Source organism: Canis lupus, chromosome 2, assembly GCF_003254725.2.
Source record: "Canis lupus dingo isolate Sandy chromosome 2, ASM325472v2, whole genome shotgun sequence".
Taxonomy (NCBI): Eukaryota; Metazoa; Chordata; class Mammalia; order Carnivora; family Canidae; genus Canis; species Canis lupus.
In genome coordinates, this window is record NC_064244.1 from 11,636,165 (window position 1) to 11,660,884 (window position 24,720).

At 34.2% G+C, this 24,720-nt stretch overlaps 1 protein-coding gene across 1 annotated transcript in view; it reads right to left on the reverse strand.

Annotated features, from left to right (window-relative positions):
* MALRD1 (MAM and LDL receptor class A domain containing 1) overlaps nt 1-24,720 on the reverse strand; it is a 649,658-nt gene that overhangs the window by 997 nt on the left and 623,941 nt on the right. The window contains 1 exon segment of the mRNA XM_049096644.1: nt 4,403-4,478. Coding sequence (XP_048952601.1) covers nt 4,403-4,478 — 76 coding nt within the window.

A 24,720-nucleotide genomic window follows, 5' to 3' on the forward strand; every position in this document is an offset into this window, starting at 1 on the left:
TGTTATAACTTAAGTCTTTACAGGTGAAATTAAATGATATCTGGAATTTGTTTAAAAATACCCTGGTTGACACCAACAGCGAACCCTAATATAAACTAGGACTCTCGATGATAGGTAGATATAGGTTTGTCAGTGTAACAAATGTACCACTCTGATGTAGAATATTGATAATGGGGGAGACTGTGTGTGTGTGTGTGTGTGTGTTGGCAGGGGGGATATAGGAGAACTCTGTGTATGTTCTGCTCAGTTTTGCTATAGACCTAAAGCAGCTCTAAACAAAACAGTCTTAAAAAAAAAAAATAGAAGAAAGAGAAATTAAGGAGTCAATCCCATTTACAATTGCACCCAAAAGCATAAGATACCTAGGAATAAACCTCACCAAAGAGGTAAAGGATCTATACTCTAAAAACTATAGAACGCTTCTGAAAGAAATTGAGGAAGACACAACAAGATGGAAAAATATTCCATGCTCATGGATTGGCAGAATTAATATTGTGAAAATGTCAATGTTACCCAGGGCAATTTACACGTTTAATGCAATCCCTATCAAAATACCATGGACTTTCTTCAGAGAGTTAGAATAAATTATTTTAAGATTTGTGTGGAATCAGAAAAGACCCCGAATAGCCAGGGGAATTTTAAAAAAGAAAACCAAAAAACAAAACAAAACAAAGAAAGAAAGAAAGAGAAAGAAAGAAAGAAAGAAAGAAAGAAAGAAAGAAAGAAAGAAAGAAAGAAAAAAGAAAGAAAGAAGAAAGAAAACCATAGCTGGGGGCATCACAATGCCAGATTTCAGGTTGTACTACAAAGCTGTGGTCATCAAGACAGTGTGGTACTGGCACAAAAACAGACACATAGATCAATGGAACAGAATAGAGAACCCAGAAGTGGACCCTGAACTTTATGGTCAACTAAAATTCGATAAAGGAGGAAAGACTATCCACTGGAAGAAAGACAGTCTCTTCAATAGATGGTGCTGGGAAAATTGGACATCCACATGCAGAAGAATGAAACTAGACCACTCTCTTTCACCATACACAAAGTTAAACTCAAAATGGATGAAAGATCTAAATGTGAGACAAGATTCCATCAAAATCCTAGAGGAGAACACAGGCAACACCCTTTTTGAACTCGGCCACAGTAACTTCTTGCAAGATTCATCCACGAATGCAAAAGAAACAAAAGCAAAAATGAACTATTGGGACTTCATCAAGATAAGAAGCTTTTGCACAGCAAAGGATACAGTCAACAAAACTAAAAGACAACTTACAGAAGGGAGAAGATATTTGCAATGACATATCAGATAAAGGGCCAGTTTCCAAGATCTATAAAGAACTTCTTAAACTCAACACCAAAGAAACAAACAATCCAATCATGAAATTGGCAAAAGACATGAACAGAAATCTCACAGACGAAGACATAGACATGGCCAACATGCACACGAGAAAATGCTCTGCATCACTTGCCATCAGGGAAATACAAATCAAAACCACAATGAGATACCACCTCACACCAGTGAGAATGGGGAAAATTAACAAGGCAGGAAACGACAAATGTTGGAGGGGATGCGGAGAAAAGGGAACCCTCCTGCACTGTTGGTGGGAATGTGAACTGGTGCAGCCACTCTGGAAAACTGTGTGGAGGTTCCTCAAAGAGTTAAAAATAGACCTGCCCTACGACCCAGCAATTGCACTGTTGGGGGTTTACCCCAAAGATACAGATGCAATGAAATGCCGGGACACCTGCACCCCGATGTTTCTAGCAGCAATGTCCACAATAGCCAAACTGTGGAAGGAGCCTCGGTGTCCATCGAAAGATGAATGGATAAAGAAGATGTGGTTTATGTATACAATGGAATATTCCTCAGCCATTAGAAATGACAAATACCCACCATTTGCTTCGACGTGGATGGAACTGGAGGGTATTATGCTGAGTGAAGTAAGTCAATTGGAGAAGGACAAACATTATATGTTCTCATTCATTTGGGGAATATAAATAACAGTGAAAGGGAATATAAGGGAAGGGAGAAGAAATGTGTGGGAAATATCAGAAAGGGAGACAGAACATAAAGACTCCTAACTCTGGGAAATGAACTAGGGGTGATGGAAGGGGAGGAGGGCGGGGGATGGGGGTGAATGGGTGACGGGCACTGAGGGGGGCACTTGACAGGATGAGCACTGGGTGTTATTCTGTATGTTGGTAAATTGAACACCAATAAAAAATAAACTTATTATTTAAAAAAAATAAAAAAATAAAGGGTTAAAAAATGAAAAAAAATAAAAATAAATAAACCAGCACCCCACTCTGATGTGTAGTGGGAATGGGTGATAGTAGAGGTGAAAGTAGAATGACCATGAGTTGGATACATGGCAGTTCGTTAGACTGTTCTTACAATTTCTATGTCAGGACCTGAGAATTTTTACTAAGAGTTTTTAGAAGGGTATTTTGGAGAAGTCTATTTCTCTGACACAAAGTCAAGGAAGGCACACTTAGTTTAATACAAACTCATTGTTTCTGAAATAATAGAAATCAAGGCAGCAAGAAAGTTCAAGAACTGTGACAGAATTTCTTTTCTAGCCATTCTTAATGGAAGGGAAAAAATGTGAAAGAGGAATTGTTTTTTTATTTGGATAGAAAAAAAGAAATTGCTTCTAAGTTTCTCTAGAGTCATTGATTGCACTGCCATATGCATGCATAGTAGAGTCTTGAAAGCACCCTGAAAGTGGGTCTTTGATAGGAACCCTCATCCATGTGCCAGAGAGGCCATTTTTTTTTTCAGTAGAAAGTAAAAGATATTTCTAGCAGCTCTTTAATTATTACAAGTTTAAAAGATATTAGGACGCCTGGGTGGCTCAGCAGTTGAGCATCTGCCTTTGGCTCTAGATGTGATCCCAGAGTTCCGGGATCGAGTCCCACATCAGGCTCCCTGCGTGGAACCTGCTTCTCTCTCTACCTGTGTGTCTGCCTCTCTGTGTGTCTCTCATGAATAAATAAATAAAGTATTAAAAAAAAAGAAAGAAAACTCCAGTTAAAAGAAGTTTAATAGATATTAATATAAAAATGTCAAATTTAAAACAGTATATTTTCTTTCCTTATATCAAATTTAAAACATTATATTTTCTTTTCTTATATCATTTGTATCTTTCAGATACTAAAATTAAACTAAAGATCTAAAAAAAGATTGAATTTCCTTTCCTTTCCCACAATGAAAATAGGTTTGCAAAAAAAACCAAAAAAACAAAAGAGAGAGAGAGAGAGAGAAATAGGTTTGCATTACACCTACTTACTTTGCCAACAAGATACATTAGGCTTCTTAAGTATCCATTTATTTATTTATTATCCATTTGAAATGTGGGAGCTACATTTTAAGTTTTTCTCTGTGTCTTGATTGACTTGAAATTTCATCCAAATTAATTCTCTGCACCCTGGGAAAATTTTTGTTTTCATTCCTACCAAAACAGTAATAACCCAAAGCATGTATGTCATCATTATTGAATAAAAGCACATATAAAAATGTCAAGTGTTGTTTTAGCCTTCAGCCATATCAACCAAGGCTACCAAATTATTAGAAACCATCTAATCTTGCACCATAGTACTCATTTCAATAATGGTAACAGCTGTTGGTGGCCTATTTTTCATGTAAAAATAATGGGGCTATGAAAGTTTTAGCATTCTATATGCTCACTTACACAAGAGAATGAATCTGATGTAATATTTCTAAAATCAGATGTAAGGTTTTCATGGATAAGAAGTGATGTGTCATGGCTAATCCTATTTTATACCCAAGTGTATGCTCATATTATCTACTTAAGAAAGAGATGAGAAAGATTTTATTTCATTATCTGTCTAGTCTACTTTTTATTGCGCTGATAAGGAAATAGCCCTAAAAGGTCCCAAAAAAGATGTAATACACTTTAATTTCTCCTTTAGTCTTCTAAATGATCAGGTAATAGCCCTTTACTGCTCACATCTCAATTTAAAGCACAGCACAGAATGCTGTCCTTCTTTTGTCTTTGGGAATAGAATATAAAGAACAGTCAATAAAGAGTTACTATGGGTAGCTGACTAATACTCTGGGTTAAACTGATGTTTTCCAGAGTTGTCAGCTCTTGTTGAGTATGAACAGTGACCACAAAGCCACTTAAGAGTGAACTGACTTTACAAACAGATTGAATCTGTCCTGGAATGGAAAATTCTCATTGCATATTTAGAGAGACTAAAAACTCCTTCCCATTTCCAATGAAATAATTCCGTTAAAACATTATTCTTAGCCATGATATGGAATCATGTCCAAATAACACCGTGTGTGTGTGTGTGTGTGTGTGTGTGTGTGTGTGTCTGTGTGTCTGTGTGTTTGTGTGTTTCTGCTTCTGAAACAATACAATTCACCATTACCACTTACCTCTCTTTTCTCTGGGTCACTCCAGTTGCCATAAACTGGATTAACAAATGCACAGTTCACACTTCCTTTAGTTTTCCTTAAAGCACACAAGGCCATAAAAAAAGTATAAGTTTTGAAGTATAGCACAGTACATTTTTAGTTTATTATCTGGTAGACATCTTTGAGAGACATATTGTCTAGCCAGCATACTTATTTTTATGAATGTATTATCATAAGTAAGGCTATTACTTTTTTTTTCAGGACACAAAGGCAACTACATTCTTATAAGTAAATATAATTTGAATTCTGAATACTTAGATCCAAATAAACACAGACAAATAAGAAGTGGCATAAATTGGTCTTAAAATCGATTTCTTCAAATATCACTCAAGCGATACATAAGGTACAACATTATAAAGAGCTGGCTATATGGAAAGGCTACCATAGACTTCAAAAGTGCTAAACCACCAAATCCTGAGGACTATTTTTTCATGACAGTGTTGGTCATAAAGATCTATAGCAATGGGTCATTCCATAATGTTTTAAACAGCAAATTTAAATATGAGTGTTTTGAAGAGTTCTTAATGTTAGTGTTTCCTTTAAATGAATCAAAAAGAGATGTGTCCTTGATAATCTCACCTGTTGGTCTAGATCTGCTTAATATATTCTGATTGACTAGACTCCTAAATGATCATTTCTTTTTGTGATTTACTTAATTACTCAAGTGTCAACAGATTTATTAGAAGACAACAAACCCTGAAATAGTTGATCACAACTATGCCCACCACAGAAATACAAAAAAAATATAACCAGATAACTAAATATATCCCATTAAAGATTTATAGAATGATCCCATCATGCACACACACATTATAAGAATAATGGAGAATAGAAGACCAATTATAGGATGATTGCTAGTGTCTTGAGGGCAGCTCAGTTATGAGGAAAAAAATATGTAATACATGAATATTTTTGCCTAATCAGGGTATAATGACAGTAAGTCTGTCAATAACATACCCTTAGATCCTAAGGGAAAATGTAGTAAAGAGGGAAACTCTTACTGATTTGTTTTTTGGAAAGAAATCTTCAGTTATGACTTCTTTTTGTCACCTACCAAAATACGCAATGAGTCCAAGAGTCTAATCTGGGTAATTGTGTTTGGCTGGCCATATGTTCTTCCTATGGATTCAATCTTCAAAGTTTCCTAATCTCCACTATTTCTATACAATTGGCTTGAATATTCAGTAGCTTAACCGTTCGCCCTCATTGAATCTACATTTTGGGTATAATGTATATATATATATATCATGCATATATATATATATATATATGGCATATATATATATGGCAGCTATATTTGTGGGTTGTTATTTGAAAACAGTCATAGGTGCAAGAAATATCTGTTAATTCCTTAACTACGGTGAATGAATACTTATTTCCTATAGTTAGATTGAATAAGTGGTATTTGATTCTTTGCCTTTCCCTCCTCCAAGACTAGTCAACATAAAGTTCTCAGAGTGGTAAGCTCAGTAATGATACAGTTAGGTGCAGAAATAGGCAGGGCTGCTTTTACAGTTGAGACTGGATAGGGAATTGAAGGGAAATTTCAAAATGTGTCGAAATGCCAAAACAAAGCCTGGCACAGGAGAGACTGAACATTGAAGTAAGGAGTAACAAAACAAAATGGAAATTAGGAACTAGATAAAGATCAGACAAATGCCTCAGAAAAATTAATCTCAGCTGAAATCAGGCATGAAATCAGGAAGCAAGAGGAAATCCAAACCATAGGGCTAGATAGGACAGATGGTCCAAAGGCCAGGCAGGCAACCAGGAACTGAAGGGATAGGCTTGGCAGTCAATTGGATAGAAGTGAAGTACAAGCAATACAAAAGATCTTGATATGAGACAATTATTTTTGGCTTTGGAGTTTGGACCCCAGATGACCTAGACCAAGGTTGGCAGGTAGAAGGCAGTAATTAAACAGTCTTCCAGCTCTGTTAAATTCAGCTATGGGAGCTACTTTTCTTCTGAGAAGATTTTAAGTCTTAAAAATTTTTTCTATTAAAGTGAAAAAAATAATAAAGACCTGTAGGTGGCTAGACTTTGGGGGTTGGGTGACTACAAAAAGGGTGACACTTAAGGATGTGGAGTTGTAGTAAAAGAGGAAAGGGTCACAGTATAAGTAGTAGAATGTGAGCAATGGTAAATTTACCCTCCTTTAAATTATGTTTATTAGCAGTCACAAACTACTACTATTTTTTCCATCAAAGGTATGCCCCCCAATATTAGAAACCTCTGAATTGTTAGGCTTAATTTTCAATGTCTTTCCTATATATAGTGTAAAATATCACCCATCATCAAAAGATACTTCCATTAAGTAAATTTCTAGTGTCAACTCCATACGTTTACTCTTTCAGGACTATGATATATTTTCCATATGTATCAATTATATGTAAATTTGATATTAAAACATAATTCCACTTCATTTCCTCATTTCTATGAGGAAAATGAAACATCTGATTGTAAAGTTTTCTGTCAGTACATTACACTGTTATGTGCAATGATAAGCCTGTATTAGGCTAAAAAATGCTACATTTAGCTTATACTTTGTCAGTCTGATGGGCCTAGAAGAGTTGAGGTGTCAAAGAATCTCACCACCTCCAGGATCAGCAAGGAACTGACTTAGAAGTTTGGAGTAGAGAGAAAAAGCAGCATGAATCACATGGGTTTTTCCATCCATAATTTAAATTCACTTAAATTATCCTTGAGGTCCCGCTATATCAGTATGTACAGAAACTGTAGAGGGTGGCATTTTGAATGGGCTGAAGAGAGAGATGTCAGTGCAGAACTGGGATAATTCTCATGAGAATTTGTAATTTAAACTTAGTGAGCATATGTATAACTCTAAAAGCATTCACTTCATGGCTTATTAATTAAAATTATTTTAGTGTTGATTAAAAACATGAAAGTGTAGGTATCTGAAATTACTGTAAATGATTAGTGAAGAAAAACAAAGATAAAACAAAATTCATCTATGTTATTTACATCCACTAAACATGACTTTGAGATAAGTGTTTATTATATGTATGTTTTAACAGCTTTCTTGAATTACCACACACCATATCAGTTTACTCATTTAAATAGATGGTTCAATTTTAGTAATATTAATTTTATTTTAATTTTATATAACATAAAACTTGACATTTTAACCACTGCCACTATATAGTTCAGTTGCTTTCATTATATACACAGTGTCACACAACCATCACTTCTATTTACAAAATGTTTTAATAACCAGAAATAGAAACTCAGTAGCTATTAAACCATAATTTCCCACTCTCCTATCTCTCCAGCCTCTGGTAACCTCTGGATTTACCTTCTGTTTCTCTGAATTTGCCTGTTCTAAATGCTTCACAAAAGTAGAATTGCACAATATTTATCATTTTCTGTCTGGCTTATTTCTCTTAGTGTAATGTTTCAAGTTTCATCCATATTGTAGCATGTATAAGAACTTCAGTAATTTTTATGGCTGAATAATACTCCATTGTGTGCATATGTTACACTTTGTTTACTCCTTCATCTGATGATAGACACTTGAGTTGCTTTCACCTTTTGGCTATTGTGAATGATTTATGAATGTTGTCCTAGAAGTATCTGAGTTCCTATTTCAATTATATATCTTTCATGGGTTTATTTGCCATTTGTATATCTTTAATAAAGAAATGTCTACAAAAGTCTGCTTTTAAGTGGGTTGTTTTTCTTTTTGAGTTGTAGGAATTTTTATATATTCTGGATATTAAACTCTAATCAGACGTATAATTTCAAATATTTTGTTCTATTCTGTAGGTTGTCCTTTGATTTTGCTAATATCCTTTGATACATGAAAATTTTTGATGAAATCCAACTTATCTTTTTTGATTTGTTTCTTGGGCTTTTGGTGTCATATCTAAGAATGTCTTGTTATCTTTTCACATGTCTGTTGGTCATTTGTATGTATGTCTTCTTTGGAAAAATATCTCATGTCCTCTGCCCATTTTTTAATTGGATTGTTTTTTTGATGCTGAGTTGTATAATTCTTTGTATGTTTTGGATATTAACCCCTTTTCAGATTATATCATTTGCAAATATCTTCTTTGTTGATTATTTCCTTTACCAAGCAAAAGCTTTTTATTTTGGTGTAGTGCCAATAGCTTAATTTTGTTTTTGTTTCCCTTGCCAGAGGAGACACATCTAGAAAAAATATTTCTATGGTTGATGTCAAAGAAATTACTGCCTGTTTTCTTCTAGGACATTTATGGTTTCAGATCTCTATCACATAATCAGTGAAATGAAAATAAAAGCCACAGTGAGATATTACCTCAAAATAGTAAAAATAAAAGACACAAGAATTAGCAAGTGTTGGCAAGAATGTGGAGAAAAAAAGAACCTTTTGTGTACTGTTGATGAGAATGAAGATTGGTATAGTCAATCTAGAAAAATCTAGAAAAATATAGATGTTCCTGAAAAACTGAAAAAAGAGAATTACTATATGATCCAGTAATTCTGCCACTGAGTACTTATCCAAAGAAAACAAAACCACTAATTTGAAAAGGTATATGTTTATTGCAGCATAATTTATAATGGCCAAGATATGGAAGCAACCTAAGTGTCCATCCATAGATGAATGAATAAAGAAGCGTGTGTGTGTGTGTGTATATATATACATATATATGGAATATATAATATATACATGGAATATATATATGGGATATATATATGGAATTACTCAGCCATAAAATAATAAAATAAAAAATAATGAAATCTTGCTATATGTAACAATGTGGGATCTGAGGGGTATAATGCTAAGTGAAATAAGTTAGGCAAAAACAAATACTATATAATTTCACTCATATGTGGAATTAAGAAAACAAATGAAAAAAAAAAGGAGACAGTAAAAACAGACTCTTAAATACAGAGAAAAGACTGGTGGTTGCCAGAGGGGTGGTAAGTGGGGGGGGGGGGGATAGATAAAAGGGGTTTAGGAATGCACTTATCTTGATGAGCGCTGAGAAGTATATCAAGTTATTGAATCATTATATTGTATACCAGAAACTAATTTTATGTTAATTATACTTGAAAACAAAAATAAAAATGCGCTGCTAAATACCAGGTCTTCAAGATGAGTCCTACAGTTTCCTCTAAATATTTTATGGTTTTAGTTCTTACATTCAGGTATTGTATCCATTTTGAGTTAATTTTTTCTGGGGTATGAGTAGGGGTTCAGCTGTATTCTTTTGCATGTGGAAATCTAACTGTCCCAGAACCATCTGTTGAAGAGACTGTTTTTCCCCATTGAATGGACTTGATCCTCTTGTCAAAAATCAGTTGGTCATATATGTATGGGTTTATATTTGGCTTTTAATTTTTAGTCCATCAATCTATATGTATATATTCATATGCCAATGCCACGGTGTTTTGTTTGCTGTAGCTTTGATTTTTTGTTAGCTTTGTGGTAAGTTTTGAAATCAAGAAGTGTTAGCTCTACACCTTTGTCCTTTGTCAAGATGGTTTTGGTTTTTTTGATGCCCTTATAATTCCACATGAATCTGAGGATTGGTTTTCTATTTCTGCAAAGAACATTGTTGGAGTTTTAATAGGGATTATGTTGAATCTGTAGATCACTTTGGGTAGCACTGACATTTTGACAATATTAATTCTTTCTGTGAACTGGAGATGTCTTTCCATTTATTTAGGTTTTCTTTAATTTCTTTTGGTAATACTGTGTAATTTTAAGTATAGAAATCTTTTACTTCCCATGTATTTTATTATTTTCCATGCTATTGTCAGGTGACTGCTTTCTTAATTTCTTTTTTCTGATTATTCATTGCTGGTTTCAGAGCACAACTGATTTTGTGTTTTGAATTTGTATCTTGCAACGTTGCTGAATTCATTTATTAGCTTTAGTGGCTTTTGTGGATTCTTTAGAACCTTCTATGATCATGTCTTTTGTAAGTAGAAATAGTTATATTTTTTCCTTTCCAATTTTGATGGCTTTTATTTACTTACTTTGTCTAATTGCTTTGGTTAAGGTTTCTTATTTATAAACACATTTATCTCTAGCTTCTTGGGGCTAAAACCTTTACTAATATAAAACTAAATTGTGGGCTGCTTGGGTGGTGCAGTAGGTTAAATGTCCGATTCTTGGTTTTGGCTCAGATTATGATCTCAGGGTTCTGGGATCGAGCCCCAAGTCAAGCTCCATGCTTAAGATGGAGTCTGCTTGTGATTCTTTCTCCCTCTGCCTCTCTGCACCGCCCAACATGTGCTCACTCGTTTTCTGTCTCTCTCTAAAATAAATAAAATATTTAAAAAAAAATACACACACACACACACACACACACACACACACAAAAAAAAACCTGAATTGTAATGATAGTGTATGAGGAAAATTATTATGTCAGTGTTTGGATAGTTTTAGGGTAGAATCTGCTTGTCACTTTGTGTGACCATCTTTAGACAAAATAAGTGAATAAACCTTTATTTAGGTTAAAGGAAAAGGTGACAGTGGGCGTCAGTATCACTGTGAATGTTGAAGAATGGCTATCAAGAAGATGATAGAAAAGAATGATAGTGCCTGAGTTGTTTCTACTGAGAATTCTGCACTCCAAAATGAACATGTTTTACATACATCTTAAGTTTATTAATTAGTAACTGTAATCTGCTTTTATAATTAGTTTTATTAGGAATGTCCTATTTTATTTACTAAATCAATTACTGTTTTTGGCTATCAATGAGTTGCTTGATTTCTTTTTGTCAACAGCCATGTTTTTCTCTAAGTTACTAGTATGTCATTTTGTGTGTCTGAGACTGGTCAGGTGCTTCTTAGTCTAATCTACCAAATACCTTAGTCCCCACTACTATCTTATGGGAACAAGCTGTTACAATTTTTTCTCCTATTTAAAAATAGTCTTAGAAAATGCTCAGAGAAAAATAAGCTTAAAACTTTAGTACAAATTATAAAAGTTAAGAGGAAATGACATTTGAAAGGGCAATGCATGATGATTCTAGGTGGACTGTATTATAAAACTCTATTGCAATAACCTGTATGCTAAAAAGTATAGAGAACTGTACTCTCTGAAATGGAGGAGGTGATCATAATGCAGCTATCAGGTGATTTGAAGGATAAGCATGTTACTTTATTTACCAAAAAATATTTGTTCCTGCATGTGTTTGTTTGTAGGGATCTGTTGTTCTCTTGCTTCCACTAATGAAATGATTTGTATATATTGTTTCTAAATGTTGAAGTACATTCTAAAAATATAAGAAATGATTGTTCTGAGTTGAGTGCCTGAAGGAAAATGGTGCTCTAGAAAGTGATGCTCTAGAAAGTGAGTGCTATTCTCTTTACCTTCTTTTCTTATTCTTTTCTCCGTTTGTCATTTGTATCTTTCTTTTAAACTTCCTACTTCTTTCTCCTGACTTCAAAGCCTGGGTTCAATGAAGGGATATTGGGATAAAGAAAAATAATAAGGAAGTGTCAAATTAGAAATGGTATTAACCGTAATAGTTTTTAAATATTAATTTACTAATTTAGAGCTAGATCTTTGCCATCATCTTGTTCATGGCCTACTTTACAGATGGGGCAACTGAGACCCTTCTTCTACTAAACCAGAAGTCTTCTGGAGGATAAAGACCTTGTCTGGTTATTCTCTCTATCACAGTACCTAATACAGCAGGAAACAACTGAATATTTATAGAAAAAATTAACAATTCATATAGTCCAAAGCATCTATGATGGAACAAAATCCACTAACCTGCTTTCTTTTCTGTTCCCTTATGCTCACTCCCACCAATATATTTCATCAATTCCCGGAGAGAAAAGATAATCATATTTACTGTTGTTATCACATTTGTATTTAGCTTTCTGTTCCACTTAGCACAAAACTTCAAGTAGGCCAGGAACCTCCTTTTGCCCTCTCTTTTCATTCTTTTTTCAGTGGATTAAGTGCCAGCCCAGATGAATACTTTGGTGGCTTCCCTGAAGATGAGAGGAAAGGATAGGGTGTGGCCCTTCTATCTTTTTCTATTCATTAGAAACTGAAAAAGTCATGTGACTGGAGAAAAAACAATTTAGTACAAATAACTCATTTTATAATATTTGAAAAATAAGGGTATGAGTTCTTCATATCTCATGTATCTCGAAAAATGAGAGGTATGAAACATCCATGTATAAATATAAGGATCTTGAAATAAATTTTCAGGCTATGAAGTACTTGTTATTGCTAGAGAAAAATGTTTTCTAACCATAAAAGTACATGTGACATGTTTTTAAAGGATACATCAAAATTATGAAATACAGTAATTTCAGTGGTTGAGAAAGAATTCATTTATTCTGAGAGCCATGCCTGTTACATTAAATTTTGCTTTGCTGATCACTGGTAAATCTGGTGTGTCCTAGAGAAGTAAATCTCAATTCTACTCTCCCGGTTTCCACCTGTCATTTAAAATTCTTCGATTTGTTTTTTTTCCAAATGTTTCTAATTTTAAGACTTTGTTAGTATGCCTCAGCCTTTCTGAGTGTGCTATTCTTTCAGATGAAAGGAAAATATAAAATTTTAATAAAAATAAAGTATTCCTGAGTTTCTACTTTTACTCATCTATTTCTAATGTCCACTAAACATATTTCTCTCTGTCAAGAAGAGATTTTTTAAAGAAATAATTGTGTCTTAACCAGGGTACTACTAATTTTTTTCTCTGTCCCATCATAAAGGTTAATGAATGAATTTTTTTTTGCTTCCCAGTTTGAGTATGATGCACTGTGTTTCCCATCCAGTTGTCAGTGCCATATGATTCACATGTATCATTTTTTTTTCTCTAAGCTTTAAACAAGCTTTATTTTACACCTGGTCTCTGTTCATTTCCAGACCAAATTTTAGCCTGTTTGAATAAGCTACTTTTAGGAGAATTATTACAGATTATGATATTTACACCTTATTTTGTTCTTTTTGTATCTTTCAGCTTGCAAAGATAAGTACAAGAGAAGAATATAAAATAAATAAATAGGTAGGAAATTAAAGAAAGGAATTCTGAGAACTGAAAAATAAAGTCAGATGTAGTGAAATAATATGTGAAATGAAAATCTATTTATTTACTAAATGAAGGATTCAACTTTAAGATTCTTAAATTTAAGCAAGATAATCAGTCACATAGGTAGTACATTCAAAAGTAAACAAAGCAGGTGCTTAGTAGCACCTCTCCAACTCAGGAGAGAAGACACATGCATATATGTGTGCATCCTCTTAATGTAATATAGGCTAAAAGAGCACCAGGTCCTCACAACATTATTTTAGAGAGAACACAATGGGTTTCACTAGGTTTCAATCAAGATTCCATCAAAATCCTAGAGGAGAACACAGGCAACACCCTTTTTGAACTCAGCCACAGTAACTTCTTGCATGATACATCCATGAAGGCAAGAGAAACAAAAGCAAAAATGAACTATTGGGACTTCATCAAGATAAGAAGCTTTTGCACAGCAAAAGATACAGTCAACAAAACTCAGAGACAACCTACAGAATGGGAGAAGATATTTGCAAATGACATATCAGATAAAGTATCCAAGATCTATAAAGAACTGATTAAACTCAACAGCAAAGAAACAAACAATCCAATCATGAAATGGGCAAAAGACATGAACAGAAATCTCATAGAGGAAGACATAGACATGGCCAACAAGCACATGAGAAAATGCTCTCCATCACTTGCCATCAGGGAAGTACAAATCAAAGCCACAATGAGATACCACCTCACACCAGTGAGAATAGGGAAAATTAACAAGGCAGGAAACCACAAATGTTGGAGAGGATGAGGATAAAGGGGAACCCTCCTGCACTGTTGGTAGGAATGTGAACTGGTGCAGCCACTCTGGAAAACTGTGTGGAGGTTCCTCAAAGAGTTAAGAATAGACCTGCCCTGACCCAGCAATTGCACTGTTGGGGGTTTACCCCAAAGATGCAGATGCAGTGAAACGCCGGGACCCCTGCACCCCGATGTTTCTAGCAGCAATGTCCACAATAGCCAAACTGTGGAAGGAGCCTCGGTGTCCACCGAAAGATGAATGGATAAAGAAGATGTGGTTTATGTATACAATGGAATATTACTCAGCCATTAGAAACGACAAATACCCACCATTTGCTTCGACGTGGATGGAACTGGAGGGTATTATGCTGAGTGAAATAAGTCAATAGGAGAAGGACCAACATTATGTGGTCTCATTCATTTGGGGAATATAAAAAAAGTGAAAGGGAATAAAGGGGAAAGGAGAAAAAATGAGTGGGAAATATCAGAAAGGGAGACAGAACATAAAGACTCCTAACTCTGGGAAACGAACTAGGGGTGGTGGAAGGGGGAGGTGGGTGGGGGGTGAGGGCGACTGGGTGATGGGCATTGAGGGGGCACTTGATGGGATGAGTACTGGGTGTTATTCTATGTGTTGGCAAATTGAACACCAATAAAAAATAAATTTACAAAAATATATATATATAAAAAAAGAGTTTTCAAAATATCGGACTGAGTGACAAAGTGTGCTTCAATAAAAATTATCTAGAAGAAGGTGATAGCAAGGAGGGGAATGAATTTTATGGAACCCTTGAAGCACAACAGTGCCTCAGAGAATTTGATTTCAGGAGCATTTTCATCTGTTTTTGTTTATTGTAAAAAAGTCAACGCTAAGATTACAATTTTTAGTTGGTAATTACAGAGCAGATATTAAATCTGTTATAAGAATCTATAGGTAGAATAAAATCACATAACATCATGAGGCATTATAAGAATAAATTGAGTCCATTAAATCAACTTTTCTCATTGAATGTATGCTCCTATAAAATACTGTATAATTTGACTAATGCTAAAGAAAAAAAAAGGAAAAAAATCATGAAGGGTTGCAATAGAAATATTCCAGGTCTATAATAGTCTCTATTTCTAGCAAATACTGGCTTTTTTTTTTTTTTTTTTTTTTTTTTTTTTTTTTTAAGAAGTAAATCTTGGAGGAAAAAAAAAGAACCAAGCCAATTTTAAAAATTGGGGATAAATTAGGGGGGAGTGTCCATGATCTCAAGTTTTCATTTTCAAGTCTTTAAGGACAAGCTGAACCAAATGTTTGGGTGAAAAAGTTCAGAAAGAATTGGGTTTGCAAACGTAACCAGAAATGCCACAAAAAGGGGAGGAAAGGATTAATCATCTGGGGTCACAGAACCAAACAACTGGGACACGGAATTTTGCTAAACTCATTCACATGACATAGCAACATATATTTCTTCTACTTTTTTCAGGCGGGAAATAAATACCACTGGCTACAAACCTGTCACTGTTTAATGCGATCTTGCTGTGGCAGAGTGCCTAAATAGGAACATGCCCTGGAATATGGATTCAATTAGTATGAATAAAGCTGACCCAAGTTCCTATAGCTTAACCTTCGGGAGACCCCATGCTGCCAATGTGAGCATAGTCTCTACTTGGCTTCTCATCTGAGTCCAGTGTTAGCACATTCACAACTGCCTAACAGGAACCAGATGCAGAACTGGAGTCCCTTTGGAAATATATTTGATAGCACACTTTGAAAATCTTTCTTGACCTAGTCAAATTACTAAGAGTCAATCTTTAGGAAATAATTAGAGAGGAAGACAAAGATTTATGTAGAAAGAGGTTCATCACAAATTATTGGTAATAATGAAAAATTAGATACAACTTAAATGTCTAATAATAGGGTAATGGTTAAATGATGATACATGTACTTGAGAGGACATTAAATAGCCCTTTCAAATAATGCTACTTTATATTTAGTGGTGTAAGGGCAGTGTTTCTCAAAGTGTGGTGTGTGGACTGCTGGAGGTCTTAGGGACCTCTTCAGGGGGCGTACAAATTCAAAACTATTATAATAATAATAAAGGTCTATTGGTAAAAGATTCATTCAAATGCAAGCTAGATCAGTGAATTTTTATTTTCACAGACGTTTAAACTATGTTGATATTTGCACTGATAGTGCAAATATGGTGTTGGTTAAAACTTTCAGTGCCTTAGCAGGAGATAAGACAATGGTATGTACCAAGCTGTATGTTACATTCTTTACCACCAGGTATTTGCAGTAAATTTTTTGAAAAGTCAATTTCATTTCAAAATGACCTTGTTGAAGGAACAAAATTGATTAAATCTCAACTGTTCATGCAAGTTTCTTTTTTAATATTCTGAGAAATATGAAACAGAATTATATAATATAAAATATATAATTTTGTTTCATAATGTGTATTTTTTCTTAACATGTAATGGATTTTTTATTTTTTTATTTAAAAAATCTTTTTTAGATTTTATTTTATTTATTCATGAGAGAGAGAAAGGCAGTGACATAGGCAGAGGGAAAAGCAGGCCCGATGTGGGACTTGATCCTGCGACTCCAGGACCATGCCCTGTGCCAAAGGCAGACACTCAACAAGTGAGCCACCCAGGTGTCCCAGATTTATTATTATTTTAAAATAAACTAATACATATAATTTAATAAACTTCTCAATTTTAATTTTTAATATAAATTTTGATAGTTATAAACCACACAAAAATTTCTTTGGGGTTCTCAATAATGTTTAATGATGTAAAGGTACCTTGAGAGTAAAATATTTGAGAATGATCAGCATAAGGAAAAAAAATTGGCAGACAACACAGATTTCAAGATGCAAGCATGTATTCATGTGTTTGTGCATATTGATAAAAATTTAGAAGATACATCAAAACGATAATAGTATGGATTTCTTGATGGTGACACTAAAGTTAATCTTAAATTCTTTTCTTGCACTTTGTTGTATTTCAGTTGTGCATTAGAATCTTGGGGTGGGGAGTAGCGAGGTAAGATGGTTTTACAACTTGGAAACTATCAGGAGGCGTTTCCCCTGCTTGAGCTTCACACCATCCTGCTCCAACCCTGGTAAGTGATTTGCCTAAAAGATAAGATCTGCTTCCCTCACTAGTTTTTCCTCATTGCCCTCTTTTAGCATTTCTTCTCAAAGTCAACTCGTCAGCCTTGCTGCCCTGCTTAACAGTTTGGATAGGCTATGCTTTTTCATAAATCCCGTTTTTGCTCTTAAGTTCACTCTTCACTGGCCAGAATCTTTGCTAGATAAACTAGCCACATAAACTTCTGGAGCCAGATAAACTTCTCTTCTTTGTATTCCATTGTGCCTGGTACATTTTACTATCAGGACATATAGTACTTTTTAAATTGGAATGAAATATTTTTCCATGTAAATTGCTCTATATGAAAACTCTCTCTAATTTCCTTATTGAATTCTCTTAGACACATAATCTGTTTGATTGAAACTGATTGCAATGTTGAAGTTAATTATCAGTTTTCATGATTTCCCTTAGCAATCACCTAGTACTTGCTGCTTTCTAAATGTTTTTTAGGAACTTTAAAATTTACAACACTATATGAAAATCTGTTTAGAAAAAATTGACTTATTTTATTATGACTCACGAGTTTCTACAAATTTTAAAAATATACTCTTTGAGATTTATTAGTATATATAGTTAAAGCTCTCTTAGATCAGTGAATAAATTTAGCTTATAATATTTAAAAGTTTGAAAAAAAACAAAATTGCATTTTCCTATTTTAAAACAATCTCTTTTTAAAAAAACATATTTAGAAATTGTAAGCACCCAATCACACAAATTAGCATTATATGTAGATATCTTACAAATATTCATTCCTTATTCCTAGTGAATTTACCACATTTTAGTCACACTAACCATCCCATTCTCAAGCCTTTACACAAGTTGTTTTTTTGTGATGTTCTTCCTCCTTTTCATCTAGTGGGTTTCAGCCCATGAATTCAGACTTTACTGATGCTACACATCTTCAGGAAATCCTTCAACCTCTCTACCATATCCTTCTCACCTCTGAAGCAACTCTTTATCTGTTTCTCCACTGCTGTGCTGTTAAGTGTCTGTATGTGCTTAATATATACTTGTTGAAGAATTGGTATTCTTTGCTTTTCTGCTTTTCTATATGCCTTCTTCACCAGAGTATAACTTATTATTTATTTTTATATTCCCATCTTTAGCATGGTGCCTACCATGAAATAGGAACTTAATAAATGTTTGCTAACAAACACATGAATGGATTACTAAGAGTTTATAATTCATCGGTTTCTTTTTATAAAGATGAATATAAGCTGGTCTTTTAATTCTTTTGTCATTTGTCCTTTGATTCATTAGTGAGCTAGAAATTTTAACACAGTAAATAGATTGTTGAACTTGTAGGTGTATCGCTAAGGGTATTTTAAGGAGAAGTTGTGTGAAATATGATTCAAAAGCAAAAGAATCTCTCAGGAGGATAGCAAAGCAATTATTGAAGAAAAATTATGAAACTCATCCCATCCCCCCCCTCCAAATTTCCCACCCTTTAGTAACCCCTAACGAAGAAAAACATTTAGCATTCTCATTCTCCAAAGATGCTGAATGTGTTTGATGCATGCCGTGGTGGAGCTATATGATTTACTAATCGTAACTTTCCCCAGCTTACCTATACTACCTTCTTACCCTTTCTCATCTAAACAGGTTACCTCTTTCAAGGAGCAGCTCTGATTTCTTGACTATGAGAAAATAAATGTAACATAATGTTTTCTTGCTATATAAGATTTAAACAGAGACAAGATGCTGAAAAGATCCTGGGGATTATTTCTGCCAAATAGTTACTCTATTAATATGGCAAAATGTCTGTCTTCAGATCAAATAATTAGAACATGGAGCTGTTATATGGTAAAGTGCTCATTTTAAGTTTTATATAGATTTTACTTAAACTATTTGGAGTCTGTGTCCAATGACCATAGATTTGAAACAACTTGGGATAGCTAGTAACTAGTAACTACAACATATACACTCACACCAATGAAGTTTGTATTATTCAAGACTTGTATTTCTCACACATTATATATAAAATGGTTTTGTTTAGTCAGTATCTTAAATGATCAGAGAATTAGTTATTTAAAGAATGACTTAATATTTAGTAAAAATAGTGAATAATTTAGGTATTCATATGAAATTTCTAATTTTGTTCCTCTGGAAAGTATGAATATTACTTTCTTAAAAAGATTTCATCTGTACTCTAACTTAGAAATTCCTTCTCAAGAAAAGAGAATGAGAGATGTAATATAAGTAATTTTTAAAATATTTTATTTATTTATTTGAGAGAGAAAAATCAAGAGACAGAGCACGAGCAGAGGGGGAGGACCAAAGGAGAGGAAGAACCAGAGTCCCCATTGAGCAGGGAGCCTGATATGTTGCTCCATCCCAGGACTCTGGGATCATGACTTGAGCTAAAGGCTAATGCATAACCAACTGAGCCACACAGGCACCCTAATATAAGTAAAATTGTTAATCAGATTACCAGCCAGGCTGATTAGATTGTGTCAGATGCCAGGCAATGTTTTCAGAAATCAGGGCAAAATCTGTCATAAAGTTGGACATCAAATTAAATGGTCTGGTATGAGGACAGTATTGAGAGTAAAAACAATTACTCATTCAATTAAATTCAATTTCCTAAAATGCCCAGGTTTTTGGATGCTCAGTTTCTTCCATAGATTTTGAAAGCTTATACTTGTAGGTTTTTGGTATCCTCTAATGTTCATCATTAATATTCTAGGATTTAAGCTTCTGATTATGGATTGGTTTTGTAGCCCATCATTGGTCCCATTAATGAGTTTGAAAAGGGTCATACATGTAAGGCATCATTTTGTATTCCTTTATTTGCTTTCAGCCTCCACAGAATGAATGAAAATTGGTCAAGCTAGATAGAGATTTTCAGGAATACCCAACAATAATATCCCAACGTTTAGAGTCATGTGCAAGGATCCTAATATAAATAAATTCTGGAGCATAAGGCACGTAAAATATTGCTTTGGAATATAAAATGTTCATTAGGTCCCAGTATCCTATTGTAGATAGCCTGAAAATTCAATTTAATAAAATATTTATTGAGATAAATTCCTACTTGCTATTTGTTGAATTTAGGAATATAAATATAAATAGAGTAAAGATCCTGCCATCAAGAGGCTCAGAGTCTGTTATGGGAGACATCAAACCAAAAGTGAAAAGGCTGAGAACAATGTACTTTGGAAGCTCAGCGGTGGTTGCTTCTATCTAAGGTGATCTGGGAAGATTCACAGAGGACACCACTTTCGTGATTGGCCTTTGAAAGTCTTCTCTTTTTTTATATTTTATTTCTATGGTAAAAGAAGAAGTAAACTTAGCATTTCTGGAATTTGCCCTATATTTCCTTTGACCAGTAAGTTCTTGAACGTTATAGTCTGGAAAGATGGCAGTTGGACTCACCCATTCTATGTTTTGGGTATATTTAGTCCATAGAATCACAGTTCAAAGATTTTCATATATGATTGCAAATTTATAGATTCCGGCCATCTGCCTTTTCACCTGCCCTACATGTTATTTTTGAAATGCACAGTTTGTGTCAGGCAAGGTGCAAGAAAAACATTGCTGTCCCTGCTTTTCAGAGATATATCCACAAATGGAATTATGAGTGTGTTCCAGACATACCGTTTTTAATCATCAGATTGTTGTTTGGTCAAGACTACCATGCAGATAGATTTGCCAAGTGTCTATTATAATATTGAATTGTAATTTAGGAACTTTTTTGGGGGGAGGGGATAAGCATGAACTATCTCAGGGTATTGTAATGCAAATATAAAAGGCAGATTACTGCCCAGTCAGATTGAAGACACCCTAATATCTGAAGGTGTAATGCAGCTACATTATAACCAAGGGACTACTCAGGGCCTAAAGAATTAAGTTCAGTATTCTGTTTGAATCATGCAGTTTTGGAACTGGGAGAAAACTTTAAAATATTTTATCATTTCCCATGTAGAAGGGTATAGCATGGGTTTATAAGAAGGAGTAATTTAGGCAACTTAAACATCTTAACTTTGTAGTTATATTTTATATTAGAGGTAGAACAAAAACATGAATGGCACATCAAAACATACTTTAATGAATATGATTTTCTAGGAGAAGGCTAAGAAAGAGAAAAAAAAGTCTATTTAAACATGAATATATAAATAAAGTGATAGTAAATGTAATACATAGACCCTAAATTGTGGGATTAGCCTGTAAGTGATAGAAGCTTGAGAAAGATTGATTGGGTTCAACTTCCTTATTTTATACATAATATAGACTATCAAAATAGTTTTCTTCCTATTGCCCAAAACCGTCTCTCTTCCTGGGTTTTTGATCTCTGTTAGTGTGGTAGTATTAACCATGCAGTTGCCTAAGTACAATATCTCAAATCAACTTAGTTGTTTTTTTTTCATCTCCTATATTAAGGCATTCAACCACTGTTCAGATTCAAGAATTCATAATCTCTTATCTAAACCTTTTGAGTAGGCTTATGTCCTAAAAGATTAGATCTTTTCTAATCTATTATCATGCTCTGCATTTTCATGTTTTGTTTTTATTTTTTTGTTAAACACAGATATGATCTTGTCATTCTTTTGATTAAAACACTTTCCTGGCTTGTATCAATTAAAGCCTGAGCAGGAAATAGCTGACATAGTCAAATTGGAAAATTGAATCTTTGATAAAGTGAAAGTTTGCAAAGGTATGGCCAGGATGTAGAGAAACAACACAGCTTTAGGAAATCCCTGGCCACAGGGAAGGGAGAGGAGCAGAAATGTGACTGTCTTAGGAAAATTGCTCTTTATCCTCTAAATACTTATGGGCCTTTTTTTGCCATTTTGGGAAAACAATTCTAGGATTAGGGGGGAAGTATCAGGGAATAAACAGCATAGGCCTCTCTTTAAAATAGAGAAGAGAGAGAAGAGGAAGTGGAGATATCACGTGTGGTCCAATACCCTTTTTAAGGAGAGGATTTTGAAATCCTGTTCTCAATTTCCCTTTTCCAGCAAAGCAGACATTCAGCAGCATTGGCAGAGCATGGCTCTGATATACACAGGGACTGAGACTGGGGAGTTAGGTTCCTACATTTTAACAGCTGTATTTCTTGTGGGCAAATGCACACGAATGGAGAGAGCAGAGGTTTGCCAGCATTATGAGATAGCCTGGGTTTTTGCCCCTAATGGTGGTTGTCTAAGGCTAAGTACTCAATTCTGGGATCAGGGCAGGCTCACTAGTGATGCTGTAGCTGTAAAAAGCAGCTGAATTCCTTGAGACACAGAGTAAGAGAGGTTCTGGTTTATGCTAAGGATAAATATTCATTGCTGGGCCCAAGTTAGGCCTGGATATCCAAGGATCTCGAAGTAGAAAAAGTAGCTATACTTCTGCCTCCAAAACTCCAAATTATCACACTAGTGGCAAAGGGTCTGGTTGAGAGAATATAGTATTATAGGGGTAAATAACTTTATTTGGGTGCCAGGGCCACTCATTCAAGCATCTCAAACAACAAGAACACCTATATCTCCCTGAGGTTAAAGGCAGCTGGCTCAGCTTTGGGGAGCTTAATCCCCTTTTTCTTATCAGAAATATGAACACCAGTCATTCTCTTTATTATCCTTTCCTTCCACTTTACCCCCAGAATATTCTGGTTCACATTTTTACTATTATAGTCATATTTAAACATATGCTATGAGTAAGAAAGCAAGGTATCATCATCATCTTATATATCTTCAAGCTCTCTCAACTAGCCCATAAGAAATCTTAATAAATGTTTGTGGAGTTGAATTATGAGGCATTCCCAAGATCACATTCAGGTCTTATAATTTCCAACTTAGCAATCTTTCCACTGTTGCACATATTTACAGTCCTATGAAATTATTTAGAAATTTCCAGATGCAAACTAAAACAAACAAAAATCCTCACATGGATGTATTTCATTTCTTAGCATAACTAAAAGAAATATGTTTATTTTTAACTTTTATTAAATTAACACAATACTTCAGGAGTAACTGCCACAGTGCAGCATAATAAAAAGTTATTTATTGCCATTTTTCCCCAGGTAAAGAAGATATAATCTAAAATACAAAAGCAATGGGTATTATGTAACTTCAGGTAAGGTAAGAATAAATAGTCCACTATTTATTTGAATCCTTTATTCTTCATTTCTGAGTATATGTTTGATTATAACATCTACTTTTGATTACTGAAACAACTCTAGAAGGCTGCCATATTTGTTACTTTCTCTAAAGTGTCATGAGTTAAGTTTTAGTGGCTTTTGGACCATGGGGAGAGGGATACTAGATACTTTTTGGAGACCTATCATGATGACTCCCAACTCCATAATACAGTGCCTTGCTTGTGAAGAGTCCTTGCAGCCATGTTTGTATATTGATCCTACCCCATATCTCTCTGATCTGGTTGATTTGACCAGCAATGGAATCTTGATCCCCAAGTGGGCTGATCAGAAGGGTTTCCTTTGGAATAAATAATTAGGCAAAAAGAGAAAAATCTAGTATCTCCACATGTCTGAAGACATTATGGGTAACTAACACCCACCTACAAGGCAGCACCATTTTGTTATAAAGATGGAAGCAGAGGAAATATATGTTCAGAGAGAGAGAATCACCAAACAAAGAAGCAAAAAGAAGCAGAGATGAGAGGCAGATGAAGAATACTACTGGGTCCAGCCCTTCTCAACCTCATTCATTATTATCTTTGAGCTATGGGAAAAGTACATTTTAATACTAAATATTCATTTTGATTAAGCTAAGCTTTGAGATGCTTTCTTCCCCTCACTAATATATTTGGTAGTAAATAGCTAGAAGAAGGGTCACAGAATATATAATAAAATATAGGAAACAGATCTCTAAAAGCAAGTTTAAGAAGCTTATTTCTGTGCTTAGAATTGTCTGAAGCATACAGTGCTCCATCCTTTTTTAAAAAATGGAAAATAATAAATTTTCTTTAAGTCGCTGAAAAGCTTCTTATGCTACAGATTCTTTTTACAAAATCTGAAAAGTCTTCAGTTTTATTTAAAGAGAATAACAAATTTCCTGCTTATATTAATTCCTGTATATTTCAATTTCAATATTATTTTCAGAATGAATCAAAAGATTTAAAATTTGATGTGAAAAAAAATTTTGATGTGCAGCATTTTTACATAAATATAATCAGTAGACAAGCTGTTTTTGGTGATGCTCAAAAACAATAATGATCAATAAAGTATAGAGAGTCTTCAGTAGTCATGTATCAGATACTAATTATTCATTCAGAGCTAGATACTGGGGACATAAGAAAAGGACTTTAATATGGAAATAGTTAAGTAATAACACTACGTAATAGTGCCGTAACTGTCTTCCTGAGGACAACATTCTGACAGCTCAGTGACTAAACCTGAAGGTATGCCAGTTTTT